Genomic DNA, 19,138 nt, shown 5'->3' with positions numbered 1-19,138 from the left:
TGACTTATGGTCAATTTTGTGCTGAGACGCTGGCTGATGACTTAGTTGCGTCGCCATGGATGTGTCCTGACAGCTTCCCGTCAAGGCCTTGACTATGTCGTAACATTTAGATGGCATGTCGTAACACTTAGATGGCCGAGCGTGTATGTAGAGCTGCAGCGCTTCCCTGCCGCAACTAAAAAAAGCGCCACACTAGTGTTGTCACGATACCGAAATTTTGACTTTGATACCGATACCAGGTTTAGTATCACGATATCGATACTGATAAAATACTCGGTACCTAACGATACTGAAATTACCTTAATAGATCAGGAACGTAATGTCCACAAGGGCTGACCTCATTTTCAAATTCATGGTTTATGAACAACCTGGTTCATTAACAACCTTTAAGTTGAAGCCTCTGCAACATATGAATATGCATAGGCTTATAGTGTTACAACACTGAACAATGGAGAAATATGTTAAATATATTTCTGAAATTGAACAGTTGTAAACTAAATAATCTTTAAAACAGGTCTTTCACCTTTAAATAGATTTAAAAACAGCATATTGTAATAACAATACAGCATCTATCTATAATAAAATATTTCCAAATTGGAACACCTATTGCTACTGAAATGAACTGAGTCAAAGCTTGCGCTGTATCAGGGAAGAGAATGCACAAGCGCAGGTCACCTCACTTGGCAACCTTAGTTGCTACTGCCATCTAGCGAAGATTCTGACAAACTACACTTTTCATCCTCTAAATCAGTAATGCGGGAGACACATTTCCCTGGCTTTTACATTTGACGCAGAACTACCGAACGTCGGAAAATTCAAATACGAAACCGTTTTTTTCTTTTTTTTTTTAATTACCGAGAAAGTGCTGAAGGTTTGGTATACCGTGCAACACTACCTCACACATATTCCAATCCATTGCTCAGCTTAGCAGAGAATGCACATTTCAGAGCGCCTCAGAGACAGATAGGATAATAATACATATTTCATATTGCCTAATAAATACGACATTAAAAAAAAAACGAAACGAAAAATCAACTGGACATTCCTGCTAGCATGCGTGCTGTGCGAAGAATACCTTATTATTTATTTGGACATTGGCAGACCACAGCATTTGCGTCTTTTGTTAATATTCAATAGTAATTGCAGCGAGAAACTGCAGCTGTAGACACAAGAAAGTCTGTTATATTATCGTAACAACAGAATGAGGCGGACTACATGTATAGGCTATATTTACCGTCATTGTTTTATTATACCAGCGTGTTTTCGCGTGTTTGCAGAGAAACTCAATTACTACCAATAAAAATGGTTTAGCTATTTCTCAGCATAGCCTAATGACGGATGGAGATGGGACGAAAATAATTTTCAACCGTCCACCACATTTTAGCAACGTTCCAACACTCTCGTCATCACTGTTCCATGGGTCACAAAAACTATTACACTAACGCTTACATAGCAGTGTGAAAAATCCACATTATATAATACCACTAACCTATTTAAAGACACCCAATTTAAAAAAGAACGTATATAACGAAAATAACGTATATAACCGAAATATTTTGAGCAGTAATACTTACATAGCAACATGACATTTTATCTGTGTTTAGTAGCCTAGTATAGAGACAGAAAATCAATGACAAAGTCCTATCCGCTTCTGTTTTGCGTCAGAAAACGGTGTCAGATAGGTCTATCAGCAAAGAAATGGCTTAGCTAAGCACTGAAGTCCTCAATAATAATAGTACTCTACAAGAAATTATGAAAATCGTTGACAACGTTTAGTTAGGTGAATCGTCTTTTATGCTACGCCACAGTGAATGCGCTAAGAAAATATTCCGTTGCGCTGAACTATAAAACGCTATTCCAAATGAAAAATCATACATGTTATACATCGTTAGAAAGCTTATACTCTCACCTACTGAATAAATTAACTGTCAATGAAGCCAAATCGTACGAAAAACGGCGACAACGCCGTAAGCAACAGGAATCACAATCGGATTGTCCAAGACAATATATGACCACTCAGTCGCAAAAGGGACATCTCTACGCGTAAAACCAATCGTAAGATTGTATATTTATTCAACGTTTAGTCCCAGATATTGACTGTAGAATGACATGGTATAATTAAAGAAAAATTGTCTCGTTTATTTCGTTATTCAGTGAACAGCGTTGTCACTGCTGTATTGGCATATTTTAGGGCTAATGTCGGGTTTATCTTGTTGCTACGGAATATTACAGTAGCCTACATTACAGGCATTTGGCAGACGCTCTTATCCAGAGCGACGTACAACAAAGTGTATAAACATAACCAGGAATAAGTGTGCCGAAAACCGTAGAGAGAAATACCGTTCCAAGTGCAGGGAACAACCGCATAGTTCAACTTGGACCCAGTAGGTTAAACTGATTAACGCTAACACAAACAAGAACAGCAACAACGCAGTCTATGAAAACATTCAAGCAATAGTTAAGACGAGTTCAGACTAAGTCACCTACGGAACAACTACCTAGTTACAACCCTAAATTTACAGTCAATGTAGAGATTACATTGAGATTACGATTTCTCTCAGCACAATGACGGATTTAAAGATTAAACGAACTCACCCGATATTGTCTTCAAATGGACCGTATTATTTATTTAGACATTGGCAGACTACAGCGTAAAATGCGTCTTTTGTTTATATTCAATATTAGTAAATGCAGCGAGAAACTGCAGCTGTAGGTTGTTATGTTATGGTAGCAACGGAACGAAGCGGACTATATATGTATTGGACTACCGTCATTGTTTCATTATACCAGCGTGTTTTCGCGCGTTTACACAGAAACTCAGAACCTATCAATAAAATGTATTAGCTATTTCTCAGCATAATGACTGATGTAAAAATTAAACGAACTCACCCGGCACTGTCTTCCAATGCTTCCCGTCTGACCGTCCCCTCACTGATATAAACTAGACCCTACGGCAATAGTTAAGAAGAGTTAAGTCACCTACGAAACAACTACCTAGTTACAACCCTGAGCTTACAGTCGATTTAGAGATTAAATTGAGGATACGATTTACAGCATAAATTGCGTATTTTGTTTATATTCAATATTATTAAATGCAGCGAGAAACTGCAGCTGTATGTCGTTATGTTATGGTAGCAACGGAACGAAGCGGACTATATATGTATTACCGTCATTGTTTTATTATACCAGCATGTTTTCGCGCGTTTGCACAGAAACTCCAAACATACCAATAAAATTGTTTAGCTTTTTCTCACCATAATGACAGATTTAAAGACTTAACGAACTCACCCGATACTGTCTTCAAATGGATCCATGCCAAAGAAAAGTAATTATTCATCCTCTCAGAAAGCTTTTACTAAGAAACTTTGGGTAGCCGATCTTAGCATGCACGCTAGGTGGCAGTGTCAGACCGTGCTTTCACTGATAAAAACTAGCGTCGCCATGGTTGTCGCTTGCCGTAAAGAAGTTTACTCGATGTCGTAATCGTTTGGATTTGGAGCTCCAGCTTTTCCGCACCCCACCTAATGAAAAAGTCCAAATGCTGTGCAAACCATATGGCGGACATAGGTGCTCCCAATAGGAAAGTTGTAGAGCACATTCAGATGCATCAGTCGATGAAGTTTTGTGTTGATCTGACCTACGGTGTGGGAGTTATGGCCTTTTAAATTATGATCCTTTGTTATAGCGCCACCATCTGGCCGACATAGGTGATTTTTAGTGCCTGGTTAGTGGGGTGCCATAGGAACCCACCTACCAAATTTGGTTGGTCTACAACTTATGGTTGCTGAGCCTCAGACATTTTTGCGGAGAAAACTGCCACGCCTCAACTAAAAAGTCTAAATGACAGGCAAACAATATGGCGGACAAAAGTGGGGCCAATGGCAAAGTTGTAGAGCACGTTCAGATGCATATGTCGATGAAGTTTTGTGTTGATCTGACTTATGGTGTGGGAGTTATGGCCTTTTACGCAAAACCCTTTGTTATAGCGCCACCATCTGGCCGACGTACGTGGTTTTTAGTGCCTGAGTAGTGGGGGGCCATAGGAACCCACCTGCCAAATTTGGTTGCTCCAGGACTTATGGATGCTGAGCCTCAGACACTTTTAGCGGAGAAAAATAAGAATAATTAAAGCCGCAAGCGGCGTTGGAAGGGGTCCAAGCAGTGGCAGCATCGCGCCCCCTATGGAGCGATTTTAACATGGCTTTGTCCTCATGATCATACGCCTTCACCCAACATATCTACTGAATATCACGATGATCGTATGATATATTGATGACTTGCGGCCAATTTTGAGCTAAGAGACGCTGTCGGATGACTTAGTTACGTCGCCATGGATGTGTCCGGGCCGCTTCCCGTCAAGGCCTTTACTATGTCGTAACACTTAGATGGCATGTCGTAACACTTTGATGGTCCGGCGTGTATGCACAGCTGCAGCGTTTCTGCGCCGCAACTAAAAAAGGTGTCACACTAGTGTTGTCACGATACCAAAATTTTGACTTTGATAGTGATACCAGGTTTAGTATTACGATACTCAATACTGAAATGATATTTGAAACTTAAACGATGCTAATTAGATACTCGGTACCTATCGATACTGAAATTACCGTAATAGATCAGAAACATAATGTCCACAAGGGTTGACCTCATTTTCGAATTCATGGTTTATGAACAGCCTGGTTCATTAACAACCTTTAAATTGAAGCCTCTTCAGCATATTAATATGCATAGGCCTATAGTGGTACAACACTGAACAAGAGAAAAATATGTTAAAAATATTTCAAAAATTAAACAGTTGTAAAGTAAATAATTTTTAAAACAGGTCTTTCACCTTTAAATAGATTGAAAAACAGCATATTTTAATAACAATACAGCATCTATCTATAATAAAATATTTCCAAATTGGGACACCTATTGCTACTGAAGTGAACTGAGTCAAAGCTTGCGCTGTATCAGGGAAGTGAATGCACAAGCGCAGGTCACCTCCCTTGGCAACCTTAGTTGCTACTGCCATCTAGCGAAGATTCTGACAAACTACACTTTTCATCCTGTAAATCAGTAATGCGGGAGACACATTTCCCTGGCTTTTACATTTGACACAGAACTACCGAACATCGGGAAATTCAAAAACGAAACCGTTTTATTTTCTGTTTTTTTTTTTTTTTAAGTACCCAGAAAGTGCTGAAGTTTTGGCATACCTTGCAACACTACGTCAGACACATATTCCAATCCATTGCTCAGTTTAGCAGAGAATGCACATTTCAGAGCGCCACAGAGACAGATAGAATAATGACACTAAATGCACATTTCAAATAATAAAGACGACATTGAGAAAAAACTAAAAAAAGGACTTAATATCAACTCGCGACCCGCGTGCTGACCGCAGAGCAGCCTACCGGTTTATTTATGTAGACATTGGCAGATCAGAAAATTTTCGGTTAAGCTGACCTATAAAACGCTATTCCAAAAGCCAAATCAGACATGTTATACATCGTTAGAAAGCTTATACTCTCACCTACTGAATAAATGAATTGTCAATCAAGCCAAATTGGACTAAGAAGAACGACAACGCCGTAAGCAACAGGTGTGGTATTACGCACAGCTATTTTTGAAAATATCCGACATTTCACAAACGGATTATCCAAGACAATATATAACCACTCATTCGCAAAAGGGACATCTCTACGCGTAAAACCGATGGTAAGATTGTATATTTATTTAAATGTTTAGTCCCAGATATTGACTGTAGAATGACATGGTATAATTTTTTTTTAATTGTCTCGTTTATTTCGTTATTCAGTGAGCAGCCTTTTCACTGCTGTATTGGCATATTTTAGGGCTAATGTCGGGTTTATCGTGTTGCTACGGAATATTGCATTACATTACATTACATTACAGGCATTTGGCAGACGCTCTTATCCAGAGCGACGTACAACAAAATGTATAACCATAACCAGGAATTAGTGTGCCGAAAACCCTAGAGAGAAATACCGTTCCTAGTGCAGGAAACATCCGCATAGTTCAACTTGGACCCAGTAGGTTAAACTGATTAACGCGAACACAAACAAGAACAGCAACAACGCAGTCTATGAGAACATTCAAGCAATAGTTAAGACGAGTTAAGACTAAGTCACCTACGGAACAACTACCTAGTTACAACCCTAAGCTTACAGTCAATTTAGAAATTAAATTGAGAATACGATTTCTCAGCACAATGACGGATTTAAAGACTAAACGAACTCACCCGATATTGTCTTCAAATGCACCGTATTATTTATTTAGACATTGGAAGACTACAGCATGAATTGCGTCTTTTGTTTATATTCAATATTAGTAATTGCAGTGAGAAACTGCAGCTGTAGGTCGTTATGTTATGGTAGCAACGGAACGAAGCGGACTATATATGTATTAGGCTACCGTCATTGTTTCATTATACCAGCGTGTTTTCGCGCGTTTACACAGAAACTCAGAACCTATCAATAAAATGTATTAGCTATTTCTCAGCATAATGACTGATGTAAAAATTAAACGAACTCACCCGGCACTGTCTTCCAATGCTTCCCGTCTGACCGTCCCCTCACTGATATAAACTAGACCCTACGGCAATAGTTAAGAAGAGTTAAGTCACCTACGAAACAACTACCTAGTTACAACCCTGAGCTTACAGTCGATTTAGAGATTAAATTGAGGATACGATTTACAGCATAAATTGCGTATTTTGTTTATATTCAATATTATTAAATGCAGCGAGAAACTGCAGCTGTATGTCGTTATGTTATGGTAGCAACGGAACGAAGCGGACTATATATGTATTACCGTCATTGTTTTATTATACCAGCATGTTTTCGCGCGTTTGCACAGAAACTCCAAACATACCAATAAAATTGTTTAGCTTTTTCTCACCATAATGACAGATTTAAAGACTTAACGAACTCACCCGATACTGTCTTCAAATGGATCCATGCCAAAGAAAAGTAATTATTCATCCTCTCAGAAAGCTTTTACTAAGAAACTTTGGGTAGCCGATCTTAGCATGCACGCTAGGTGGCAGTGTCAGACCGTGCTTTCACTGATAAAAACTAGCGTCGCCATGGTTGTCGCTTGCCGTAAAGAAGTTTACTCGATGTCGTAATCGTTTGGATTTGGAGCTCCAGCTTTTCCGCACCCCACCTAATGAAAAAGTCCAAATGGTGTGCAAACCATATGGCGGACATAGGTGCTCCCAATAGGAAAGTTGTAGAGCACATTCAGATGCATCAGTCGATGAAGTTTTGTGTTGATCTGACCTACGGTGTGGGAGTTATGGCCTTTTAAACTATGATCCTTTGTTATAGCGCCACCATCTGGCCGACATAGGTGATTTTTAGTGCCTGGTTAGTGGGGTGCCATAGGAACCCACCTACCAAATTTGGTTGGTCTACAACTTATGGTTGCTGAGCCTCAGACATTTTTGCGGAGAAAACTGCCACGCCTCAACTAAAAAGTCTAAATGGCAGGCAAACAATATGGCGGACAAAAGTGGGGCCAATGGCAAAGTTGTAGAGCACGTTCAGATGCATATGTCGATGAAGTTTTGTGTTGATCTGACTTATGGTGTGGGAGTTATGGCCTTTTACGCAAAACCCTTTGTTATAGCGCCACCATCTGGCCGACGTACGTGGTTTTTAGTGCCTGAGTAGTGGGGGGCCATAGGAACCCACCTGCCAAATTTGGTTGCTCCAGGACTTATGGTTGCTGAGCCTCAGACACTTTTAGCGGAGAAAAATAAGAATAATAATCCTAACAGATACAATAGGGTTCCACCAGCTTCGCTGCTTGGACCCCTAATAATCCTAACAGATACAATAGGGTTCCACCAGCTTCGCTGCTTGGACCCCTAATAAGAATAATCCTAACAGATACAATAGGGTTCCACCAGCTTCGCTGCTTGGACCCCTAATAATCCTAACAGATACAATAGGGTTCCACCAGCTTCGCTGCTTGGACCCCTAATAATGCCATACCAGTGGCAGTGAGCTTTAGCCAAGTATAGGAGAATGCATTGGGCAATGGCCCATGATTCAGAGGCAGAAGGTGATATTATCCCATAGCATGTTGTTCCCTTAGCATGGAACCAGGGTATCTTCCTCAGAGTGCTTATCTTGATTATTGTTGGGGCTGTCCTTTGTAGTTGCTAACACTCAGGGCTGGATTCCCTGTCGATCATTCTGGCCACACAAAGTGCTGCTCAACATCCAGATTAGGATTCCATGAAGCCAAGAAGGTTCCATTTTGGTTTGTTGGAAATCATAATTTTCTCCTCTAAACCAAGAGAGGTAACCTCAGAACTTGATCTAAAAGTAAAGCTCCTCCAGTATTATCTATATTTAGTAACATATAACATGTATGATGAAATTAGCATTTTTAAAATTCACTTTACAGTCATGAATTTCCCTGAAAATTACTCTTCCTAGAGAACCCACCTATTTGTAGGAAAATGCATCAAAGTGTTTTAATGCATATGGTAAAATACTTCATTTCACTATAAAGAGAACAAAAAATGTTACCATGGGAGCAGGGGAAGGGTTGTTTGTCTATTTGCTGACTGAATATTTAAAGTATCTATTTTAGAAAATGGTGTCATGGTCTAGATATCCTCATATAAAGGGACATGAGCCATCTCCCTGGAAAGCTGTCACATTTGTGAGGGTTCCAGACTTTGATGTGGTGTGAGAGAGACCTTGCCTAGAGTTCCATGTGACTGACAGTAGCTCCTGAAATAATATCTGCCTGCCTTCCACCCTTAGGCAAGCAGACCCAATACCAGGCTTTATTCCAGGCTGTGGAGTAGAGGTTAGAACACTGGACTCTGGACCAGATGTAGGTTTAAATCTTCAAAAGGAAAGAAGCACCCTGAATGTGATCAAGCAGGACTACCATCAGTTTATTAATTAATACGGAATGAGAATTTGGAGATGGGTAGTGTCCCAAATGTATGGACGGTGAACACAAACAAGTTGTGCTTTAAACAGACGGATGGTGAAAAGAAGAATCAATGGCTATAGCTTTTTGTCCTCAGTGTGCTAAGCCGCAATACTGTTCTTCTAATCTTGTTTTATTCTGGTGGGGATATTTCATCTAATGCACAGTTGCTTTCTGTATGATCTTGGCCTTTTCACTTTTTTCAAGCAGCCTTGTATAGAAAAATTGAGAAACACAGCAGGAATATAGAATAAGAATGTGCCACTGCCCGTAGAAGGATAGCTGTGTGTCCACTTGAATGTGACACTGAACAGCATACAGTGTTTTTCCTCACAAAAATTTAACTGAATTGAATTGAATAGATTTATTTCAAACATGTAACAAATAATAAGTAAGAAAACAAACACATACAAAAAAAAATAATAATAATAATTGTCACCATGAAGTGTTTTACTGTCACATACTGATTGGCATTAGGCCCACTATACTACTGTATGTCTTGGTACAGTTCACATTGCCTTGCTTGCCTCAGTCTCCAGGGACACAATCAGTGGGGCACACCTCTGCATGGCTGTCGTGAAGCATGGGAGGAGCTGTCAGTCTCCATCAGAAATAAGGTGGAAGCAGAGTTTTCACTGCCTCTCAGTGGAGGAGGAGCTACCACTGTCTGTCAGTATCTGGCAGAGGTGTCACTGTCTGTCAGAATGAGGAGTAGGTATGACTGTCTATCAGCCACAGGCCAGAGGTGTCATTGGTATGACGGAGATAAGACTTCAGACATGGTTATTGCCCCCCCCCCCCCCCCCCCCCCCGCCCCCCCACCCCCCCAATGATAGAAATGAATTTAAAAGCACAAGATTACATTTTTTTCAATAGCTGCAGCATATTGTTTGTTTTAAAAACAAACTGATAAACCATCTAATGTATCATTTTAAGCAAGTGTGTTTGTCTGAGTGTGATTTCTTTGGAGAAATGACCCACTTTTGCCAGACTTTTTTAACCATTCTTTTGGGATTTATAGAGACTTGGCAGCATCCTTGGAAGATATACGGGGGGTCTGCACCTTGACAGTTTGAGGAAACATCTGGGCTGTGGAGCACAGCAGAATGGTTTCCATCGAACTAATAGTACAGCTCTGAGCCATTGTGTGCTGTATTACACAGAATGGGTAGAGGTACATGATTGAGATGGGACTGGATTTAAAGTAAGCATTCTGAGCTTAAGATTGTACAATATCTTCCTGTTCCTCACTGTTTTTCAATGCCAGGATGGAGCCCCTTGTGCTCATGTCTGTGTTGGTGCGTGGTGGCTTGGAGTAAATTTTATTCTTCGCAATTTGCAAAGCTGGATCCTGGAATCAGAATCTAGCTGCTCCAGACTGAAGAGTCTGTGGCCAAAGCAGACACCCACGTCTCAGTCAGTGTCTGAGTGGCCTGCGTTACAGCAATTAAACAAAAGCATTTTTCACAATTACAGTGATTCACATTGAGACCTGACACGTCACTGTGTTCCAACAACATTTAAAGTAGTCTAACAAGCACATAAATGTGAAGGCAACATTTTTTCCATTTCATCAGAAAGGGTGGTTGCTATTAAACAAATCTATGTTAGATACAAGCATTCTCTTGCATATCAGTTCACTGTAATGATGGATTCAAATAGGGCTTGTTGATTTTTGATGAAGGTGATTGGCAGACTTGCAGATGGGGAGGAAGCCAAGATCAGTACAGCAACAGTGTGTGTGCGTGTATGCATGTGTGTGTGTGCATGCAAGCATGCGTGATGTGATGTCATGTGATACCATGTGATGTGAAGTTGTAAAAATAGGAAGAGTGGTGGTGAATGGCAATGCTGTCTTAACTCAAAGATGTTTCCTGTGTTGAGCAATGGAAAGTCAAAACCTTAAGTGTAAAGCCTTAAGAATAGTCAGGGATGATCATTCAAAGAGAGGAACATTCTCTTGGAGCACCTTCGGTAGCCTTCAGTAGATTTAAAATATGGAAAGTCACATCACATGATGTAACTGTCTTGCAATCCTGTAGAAGAAAGAAATGAAAAGTAATGAAAACAAAAAGGCTTGCAGTTACCTGTGGAGCTCAGACAGGAACTGGAAATGAACAAAAATCAACCTCTGCTGTGATCAAATGCTTTGTGTTGTTCACTGAAAGAAAACCCACAATGTTGTAGGTTTAGAATATGAAATGTGTTTTCATTTATAAAATTCTGAACCTTACTGTATAATATTCAGTAAAAATCTGTGCATGTGTGTGTTATGTTTTGATTTATGCCATTCATTATGGTTGTTTATATAAAGGAAATACTACAATGTGTGTACTGAATGCACTGGATTGTCATCATGTATCATTACAGGATGAGCGTATTTCATAATAATAAGTTAATGCATAATAATACATACATTATTTATGTTATGTTGACGCTGTTCATAAAATTGATTTTTTTTTAAAAGATGATATTGCCAGCGTGGGAAGGATACTGTTACATCAGCAGTTGTCAGTCAGGTAATCAGGAGATTACAAAATGGGTTCATAGAAGCATGCTGGTGTTGGTTCAGTTGTGTAAAGGGCCTCTGATTCAGATTAAATCTAAAAGGTCATTTAATGGGCCTTCTAGTTAAAAATAAATACTTTTCCTTAAATGTATTTCTTTTCCCCGAAAGACTGGCTGTGCATACCCACCCTTCCCCCTACATGGAATAGAGAAAAGCTACAGTAACCGCCCACATGCTGTGTTGTATAACAAACTGCTGTGAGGGCAACAAGAGTATTCACTCTCTCCTCACTTCAGAGTCCAACAAAAGTGAAGAGTGTGCTGGAAAATTGCACTACTGACCTTTCACCAGTTTTAAGAGCCTTTAAAAACAGTATTTTTATTCATAGCAAAGATAACAACCGTTTCACACTGTCAATGTGATATAACTGAAATGTTGCACATGGTTCTGTCTATTCCATATGTCCATCAGGAGAGTGTTGCAGCTATGAACTTAGAGTAGGTTGCTAGCTTAAAATTAGTATTAGGCTATTGTTCAATTTAATGAAAAGATTAACACCCATGTGAAAAAAACAATTGCCCCCTTAGTTATTCAACAAATCAATTAACAAATGTAATTGATAATTAGATTCAGCTGATTGAACACTGTCAGGCTTGAATGAAGCCATCCCTGTTGAATCTGAACCTTACTCATATTGAACCCTCCCATCAGTGAGTGAAGTCAACACACATGCTCTATAAGCACACTATGCCATGATCAAAGGAAATTCCAGAAGAGATAAGAAATAACTTGTTGAAATGAATCAGTCTGGAATGGGTTACACACAGCCACGGCTCTGGGACACCACCGAACCACTGAGAGAGCCATTATCTCCAAATGGAGAACACTTGGAGCAGTGGTGAATCTTCTCAGGAGTGGCCGGCCTGCCAAAAATCTCTCCAAGGGCACAGTGACAACTCATCCAAGATGTCACAAAAGATCCCAGGAGAATATTCAAATAACAGCAGGCCTCTCTGGCCATAGCTATGGTCAGTGTTCATGACTCCACAATAAGGAAGAGACTGGGTGAACACCATCAAGTCTGACTTGATGGTTTGACCTTCTACCAGGAATTACTAAGGTTATCTACTGAGGTGATTGATTTTTGTCAACAAAACCTAAGGTCAAATGAAATTGAATGAAGTTTTTTTTTAATTTTTTTAATTAAACTTAAAATGATTTGTTATCATAAAGAGTGAAATAGCTTGCTTGGAAATTAACAGCAGTGTATTCCAGGATCCAGGATGACTCAAACACAGTGATAGATTCACTCACTCTTCATCATACAAATTGGCATGTTATTGTTATTCTGTGCTGTGCTGCATCTTCTCCGTAAAACAATTGGTATGTTTGTATATTATGAGACTGTTGGGCCCCAAGTAATATCAATCTCAGGATTTTACATTATGTTTTTTGTTGAATTCCTTGAAGCTATTTTTTCCCTTCAGTGAAGGTGGCATTGCATGCCTGTGGAGCGCAGTGTGGGAGTTGTGTGTGAAAGAGCTGAAACTCTGGGCCATTCTTACATAACAAGCCGCCTGCTCTCTGTGGGAGGTGGAGAGCTGAGTAGAAAATCCACGTGTAATCTAACAGTGTGATTGTCAATAAATTCTCACCCTATATGCCCAGGGAACATGCACACATATGGCATATCACTATTGTTTTGTTGTCATCCCAGTTTAGAAATGGCTGCGAGTTCAGCTAATATGAAATTGTGACTTAAATAAAATAGAAAACCAAAAACGGTTACAGGGAAAGAATCTCCAAATTTATATTGAAACTATTTGTGTGCGTGTGTGTGCGTGTGTGCGTGCGTGTGTGTGTGTGTTTAAATAATGATGCTGAGAATGCATGCATGAGCTTAATTGGGGAGATGCATTTATTTTCAAGATGAAAGTAGGGATCGTATAGACAACCCCGTTGATTATAATGGGATACAGTTATTGTGGGTTTTTTTGGGGTTTTTTCAGTTTAAAAAAATAGCCTTTTAGGCCATTTAAAATCAGTAATAACTAATCAACAGGGAGATTCAGATAATTCTAGAAATCTGCAGAAATGCCCTTAAACTAAATATTATGGGTTCAGTCCTTGGATGGGTCATACCATTGACTTTATCATTGTTCCTCCTTGGAAGAGATGAATTGGAGTAATGTTTGCACCTCTGATAGATTCAAATCCTGGCCAGGAGACATAATGGATCGTGATCATGATCAGCCAAAGCATGTATCTAGGTTATATGGTCATTCTGCCAAATCAAGGGAATGGATAAAGTAGACCAATAGGGAAGTGGTAAGTGATTGTCCTGTCTGCACCATCTGTGCCCCTACAGTGCCACATTAATGTTTCTGAGATGCAGGCTGTTGAAGCAGGCCCAAGGAGAGTGGAAGGCTGTATTTGGCAAAAAACTGCACTGCATATGTTTCCTTATGCTGCAGGGGTTCATGTTATTTTTGCCATTACTTCCTTTAGTTATTTCGGATGCCTTGGTCCTCAGGAGGTTCACAGAGTTAAAATGAAATCTGACATTGTGAGAAAACAACTAAAAAAGACTTGCATATATACTACAATCAATAGCAACAATCAATCAGTCAAACTAAATCATTCAATCCAACCATACATGCTTTTCCAATTTCCATGTACGGTACTAGATGAGCCTCATATTTCATACTATAACCTTGACTAGTATCACTAATCATAAAGACTATACTTACCAAGGGTCAAGGGTTGAAATGCATAGACCCTGAATACTGCACTCCTGTAGTGGGGCTTGGGGGAAGGGCATTTTTAAAGGGACAGCTGTGAAATTATCATTTCTGGTGAATTTAAGGGTAAGATACTACAGAGCTACTACTGATCAGCAAGGCTGGGTGTTTGTCATAGAAAATATTTTTCAAACGTTAATGAAGTAATAGATCTCATGTGCAGCAGTGAGAAATGATTTAAATAACATGCGCAACTTTGGCAACAGTAACAAGTGCTTGAAGTTTTAAAAAATAAAATAAAAAAAGCAGTTGCCAGCTGTTATGGAATAGTCTTATACATAAATATAGAGTCAAATACATAAATATTATTATAATCTTATAAAAATGTAATATAAAAATGTTTCTAAAGATATTTTCCACATAATTCTCATCATAATATAGTGAATGTTATTTTTCATGAAGCCATGCTTGAAAAAAGCTGTGGGGATGCAGCCAGCTGAGGTCGTTAACGGAGGAGTAAGCATTGTTTGAAGCCGTCCATTCATCTATCTTTCCTCTCTCGCCGTGTCTTCCTCTCATGCACTGCAGCGATGGCTGGGCCGACCGCTACGACGTGACAGACGGGTATCAGAGGGAGGCTGCGGGCGGCATCACCATCAAGCTGCAGTCGGCCTACGTCAAGTGGTTTGATGACTACTACCTGAAGCTCAGGCCCAACAACAACCTGCGCAACCCCTGGTTCCCAGAGTTCTGGCAGCACCGCTTCCAGTGCCGCCTGAGGGGCCATCCGCAGGAGAACACCAAGTACACTCGCATCTGCAGCGGTGAGTGGGCGGCCGTGGGCAGGAAAAAGCCACATCTACGGCTCCTGCTGCCGCACGTCCTCAGAAAAGTCTCCAATGTTTCAGCGGGCGTGTGGTAGTCAGAGTGTCTGGTCCCACTTCAAGAGTTTGTGGGTTTGATTTCCCAACGCTATCTCTCTGTGCTCCTACAGCATGGTCTTTCCAAGGGAAATTATATTAGGCTAGGCATTATTAAGCATTTGAATATTTTTCAGTTCAAAATTGATATTTTTTTGCATTTTTGCTCATAGTAACAATGTTTAACTGCTCCTATAAGGTCAGGCCTAGTATTCAGTGGTCTACCAGGATATTGCAGTACCTAAACTCCATAATTAATCTCATCCCAGATTAGTTACTTCAACCTCTTGTCTTTGTTCTGGGGCTGTCCCTGTTGTTCATTCGGGCACTTAATTGATGCACTTATCCCTATCACTGCAACTGCAAATTTCTGAACCTGATAATAGAGTGATAATAGAGCTCTCTTTATTCCACCGCTGCCTGGCTCAGGACTAACGTATTGTGAACAACCAGTCCATGACCCTAATGGAGCTTAGTTGTCTGTTGCACCAATGAGGAGAGATTGTCGAAAGATAATTGATATTGGCATTTAAATTAGATAGTAACATACAGTAATGCTACGTTGTTTGCTTCACAGTTATTTTTCATGTAAAATAAATGTGTAACAGTATAGTATTTTTCAGGTTTAAAAAAATGTGCATTAAGAGGCAAACATAAACAATCAGAGTATGGGGAACAGTGTCCCTCATTGACATCTGTTGCATTGGGTGTCTGACACTAAGGGAATTCTCTTGCTGTCACATGAGACTTACTGCCCTGTTTAATTCATCCATGCATGCAATCATCTGGAGGTGTGGTTTGTGACATCACAGGGATTATCTGATTTCTCCTCCTGTAATGCAAAAAGTAAGAGAGAGAGAGAGAGAGAGAGAGAGAGCATTTGTCTTTATACACAATGAACACACCAGAATGTGAGTACTGGTACTGTGTCTGTCTGTTTCTGTGAAGTACAAAAAAGACTGACAGTGGGTGTCCTGCAAACCCAGTGAGATGACTGGTGCCCAGTCAAGGGACCAGCTGACTCACATTTTTCACCAAATTTGTCACTGAATGTATCACTGTTGTATAAACATAATACATAGATTGACATTTCACAAATTGTTAGAACTACACTGCAACTTTTAAGGGCCACGGTTTTTTTTAGTCCCATACCTGGCTTACCATTCAAGCCATTCATAAAACCTATATTTGCCTACTTTTCATGTTCTGAATTTTACTCCTTTATATACACTCAGTGGCCACTTTAAAAGGTACACCTATCCAGTAATGGGTAGGATCCCCATTAGGATGCCTTGAGAACTGCTTGAATTCTTTGTGGCAAGGATTCAACAAGGTGCTGAAAACACTCTTTATGGATTTTGGTCTATGCTGACTTGATAGCATCATGCAGTTCCTGCAGATTTTCCAGCCGCACATTCATGCTGCGAACCTCACGTTCCACCTCATCCCAAAGGTCCTTGATTAGACTGAGATCTGTACTGGCCATTGCAGTAAACTGTCACTGGTTGTGGAACCAGCCTGAGATGATGTGTACTTTGTGACATGGCACATTATCGGCTGAAAGCACCCATCTGAAAAAAGGTATACTGTGACATTCAAATGATGCTCAATTGGTATTAATGGGTCTAATGCGTAAAAGGTTTTCAACTAGAAAGTTATATACCCTAAAGGCTATTTCTGAGTGAATTACTGCCCTCTGTTTACCTGTTAACGCTGACTTGTTTCCATCAGAGAAAGAGTCCTTGCGCCAGCAATACGCCCAGGATACCAAAATGGGCTTTGTCATCAATGCCATCTACTCCATGGCACACGGCCTCCACAACATGCAGAGGGCACTGTGCCCTGGCTACACCGGTCTCTGCAAAGCCATGCGGCCCATTGACGGCAGCAAGCTGCTGGAATTCCTCATGAAGACTAACTTCTCGGGCGTGTCTGCAGAGGTCATTCGGTTTGATGAGAATGGAGACTCTCCGGGGAGGTGAGTGTGAACATCAAATAGGGTTTCATTTTCTTTCTCGATTTCAGGGGCTCACCAGACTGTCTCTTATAGACAAAAGCCCCACAAGTGATACCTGAGCACACTACATGGTTGTACTTCAGTTGTTTGATTCCATACTTCAATTCTCGAGGACTACATCGCTACTTTGAAGACTGGAGGCCTGGCTGTGATATTGTGATATACCATCTCAGTGTAAATCAAGCTTTTCAAAGGTCCAGGAAAAGGGTCAGGGCAGTTTATCCGGCTGTTAATGTAATTAATGGGGTGATTTCAGGCTAAGCTGGGAGTGATGACCAAAAACCACTCCATTCACTGGTGTAAACTGTGCCTGAGAAGGAAGCATTCGAGAAATCTAGCAAATCAAGCAAATCTTTTTTTCCCAGGTACGAGATCATGAATTTCAAGAAGGTGGGCGTGAACGACTTCGGCTACATTAACGTTGGAAGCTGGGACAACACTGGTCTGAAGATGGACGATGATGAGATTTGGGCTAATGCGAGTTCCATTATCAGATCAGTTTGCAGTGACCCATGTGAGAAGGGACAGATCAAGGTGGGTCCCCAACATCTGGCTGTTGTGAGAAAAGCCTGAACAAAAGAAATTGAAAGAGAGAGAGAGCAATCAAAGCATTTTTTATATTCATTTGATGACACTTATGGTATCTTTCTGAAAGATAAATAATTAAAAACCAACTTTTTATTTAGCTTTTCCATTTTGTTCATCAAAGTAAAGGTGGCTGTGAGTATGTTTTCCCCTGCATGTTTGTGCCATTAAAATTCACTTGCCCTGTGTTTCTATTCTCTGGAAAGAGAGGGACTGTTGAGACACTTGCAAAGGTAGTCAGGCAAAATGAATAGAAAAGAATATCGCGTAAAATCACTAGCAAAATTTCACATTCCTGCCCAAGAGCAGGCCTGGGTTTATATAATAACATTATAAACACATTTCTAACACATTTCTAACAGACAATCTGTGATTTTGACAATCCCTTCTGTCACGAGTCCTCTAGGAAATGGATTGTCTTGAAAAACCTGAGTACAGAATTTAACACTTTTTATAAAGAGTTATAAAGATTTATATATTTATGTTGTGGCTATGCAATTTGTTTAGTGAAATGGCATTTGGCATTTACAGTGTGGGATTGAGGGCTTGTGGTTGGCCATTTGAAATATCTTTATGATGCACTCTGTGGGCGGCCTGTTGGAGCTCCTCAGCATGCTTACTCCCCATGCCGTCCAGGTGATCCGCAAGGGCGAAGTCAGCTGCTGCTGGACCTGCACGCCGTGCAAGGAGAACGAGTACGTCTTTGACGAGTACACCTGCCGGGCCTGCGAGCTTGGGTCATGGCCCACATATGACCTCACAGGTGAGGCTTTATCTCATCGCTAGCGGAACCTTCCGGAATGCTGGATCGAGCAAAAGGGCTGGGTCAGGGCTTCACTAAAAGCTGCAGGACTCACATGCACAAGGAACAGGCCAACACTTTCCAAGATACACACACACATTGACCTTTTGACCTGTTTCTCAAAAGGACTTTACTGGTGTCTATATCTGTACGTTTTTCACCAAGCTCTGACTCAATGCATGCGCTGGAGGAAACAGGAGTAACAATGGGGGGAGGGGGATTTTTTTTTTTTTTCAAAGATTCCCATATAATTAAATAAAAGAAAACACATTATGTTGTAAAGAGCACAGACAGGGACATGGGACCTGTTAGTACCATAATGATAAGCTCCTGATGCAGTGATGATTTTGCTTTATCAAAATCTTTTCCCTCAAGAATCATTTTATAATTCAAGTGATGCAGCTTCTCATCAATGCCACAACAGGATGATTTTCTGTCTGAATTGTTTTTAGAGACAGGCAGAATAAAGACTCTGTCTGTTGGTTGAGTAACAATTTGGGAACGGTGAGGGTTGAATATTCATATTCTCTTATTCTAGCAACACAAAATGTTTATGTTGCAGCAATTCAACCACAATGGAACACTGAAGCAATGTAAAGAAACTCA

At 40.3% G+C, this 19,138-nt stretch overlaps 1 protein-coding gene across 2 annotated transcripts in view; it reads left to right on the top strand.

Moving 5' to 3' along the window:
- Positions 1-19,138, top strand: part of grm5a (glutamate receptor, metabotropic 5a) — a 56,428-nt gene that overhangs the window by 29,050 nt on the left and 8,240 nt on the right. For both annotated transcript variants that reach the window (XM_035435300.1, XM_035435301.1), the window contains 4 exons: positions 14,797-15,032; positions 16,860-17,106; positions 17,511-17,679; positions 18,367-18,493. In XM_035435300.1, coding sequence (XP_035291191.1) covers positions 14,797-15,032; positions 16,860-17,106; positions 17,511-17,679; positions 18,367-18,493 — 779 coding nt within the window. The remainder of the gene's footprint in view (positions 1-14,796; positions 15,033-16,859; positions 17,107-17,510; positions 17,680-18,366; positions 18,494-19,138) is intronic.

Source organism: Anguilla anguilla, chromosome 9, assembly GCF_013347855.1.
Source record: "Anguilla anguilla isolate fAngAng1 chromosome 9, fAngAng1.pri, whole genome shotgun sequence".
Taxonomy (NCBI): domain Eukaryota; kingdom Metazoa; phylum Chordata; class Actinopteri; order Anguilliformes; family Anguillidae; genus Anguilla; species Anguilla anguilla.
The sequence above is the reverse complement of the archived record's forward strand: the minus strand, read 5'-3'. Positions and strand labels throughout refer to the sequence as shown.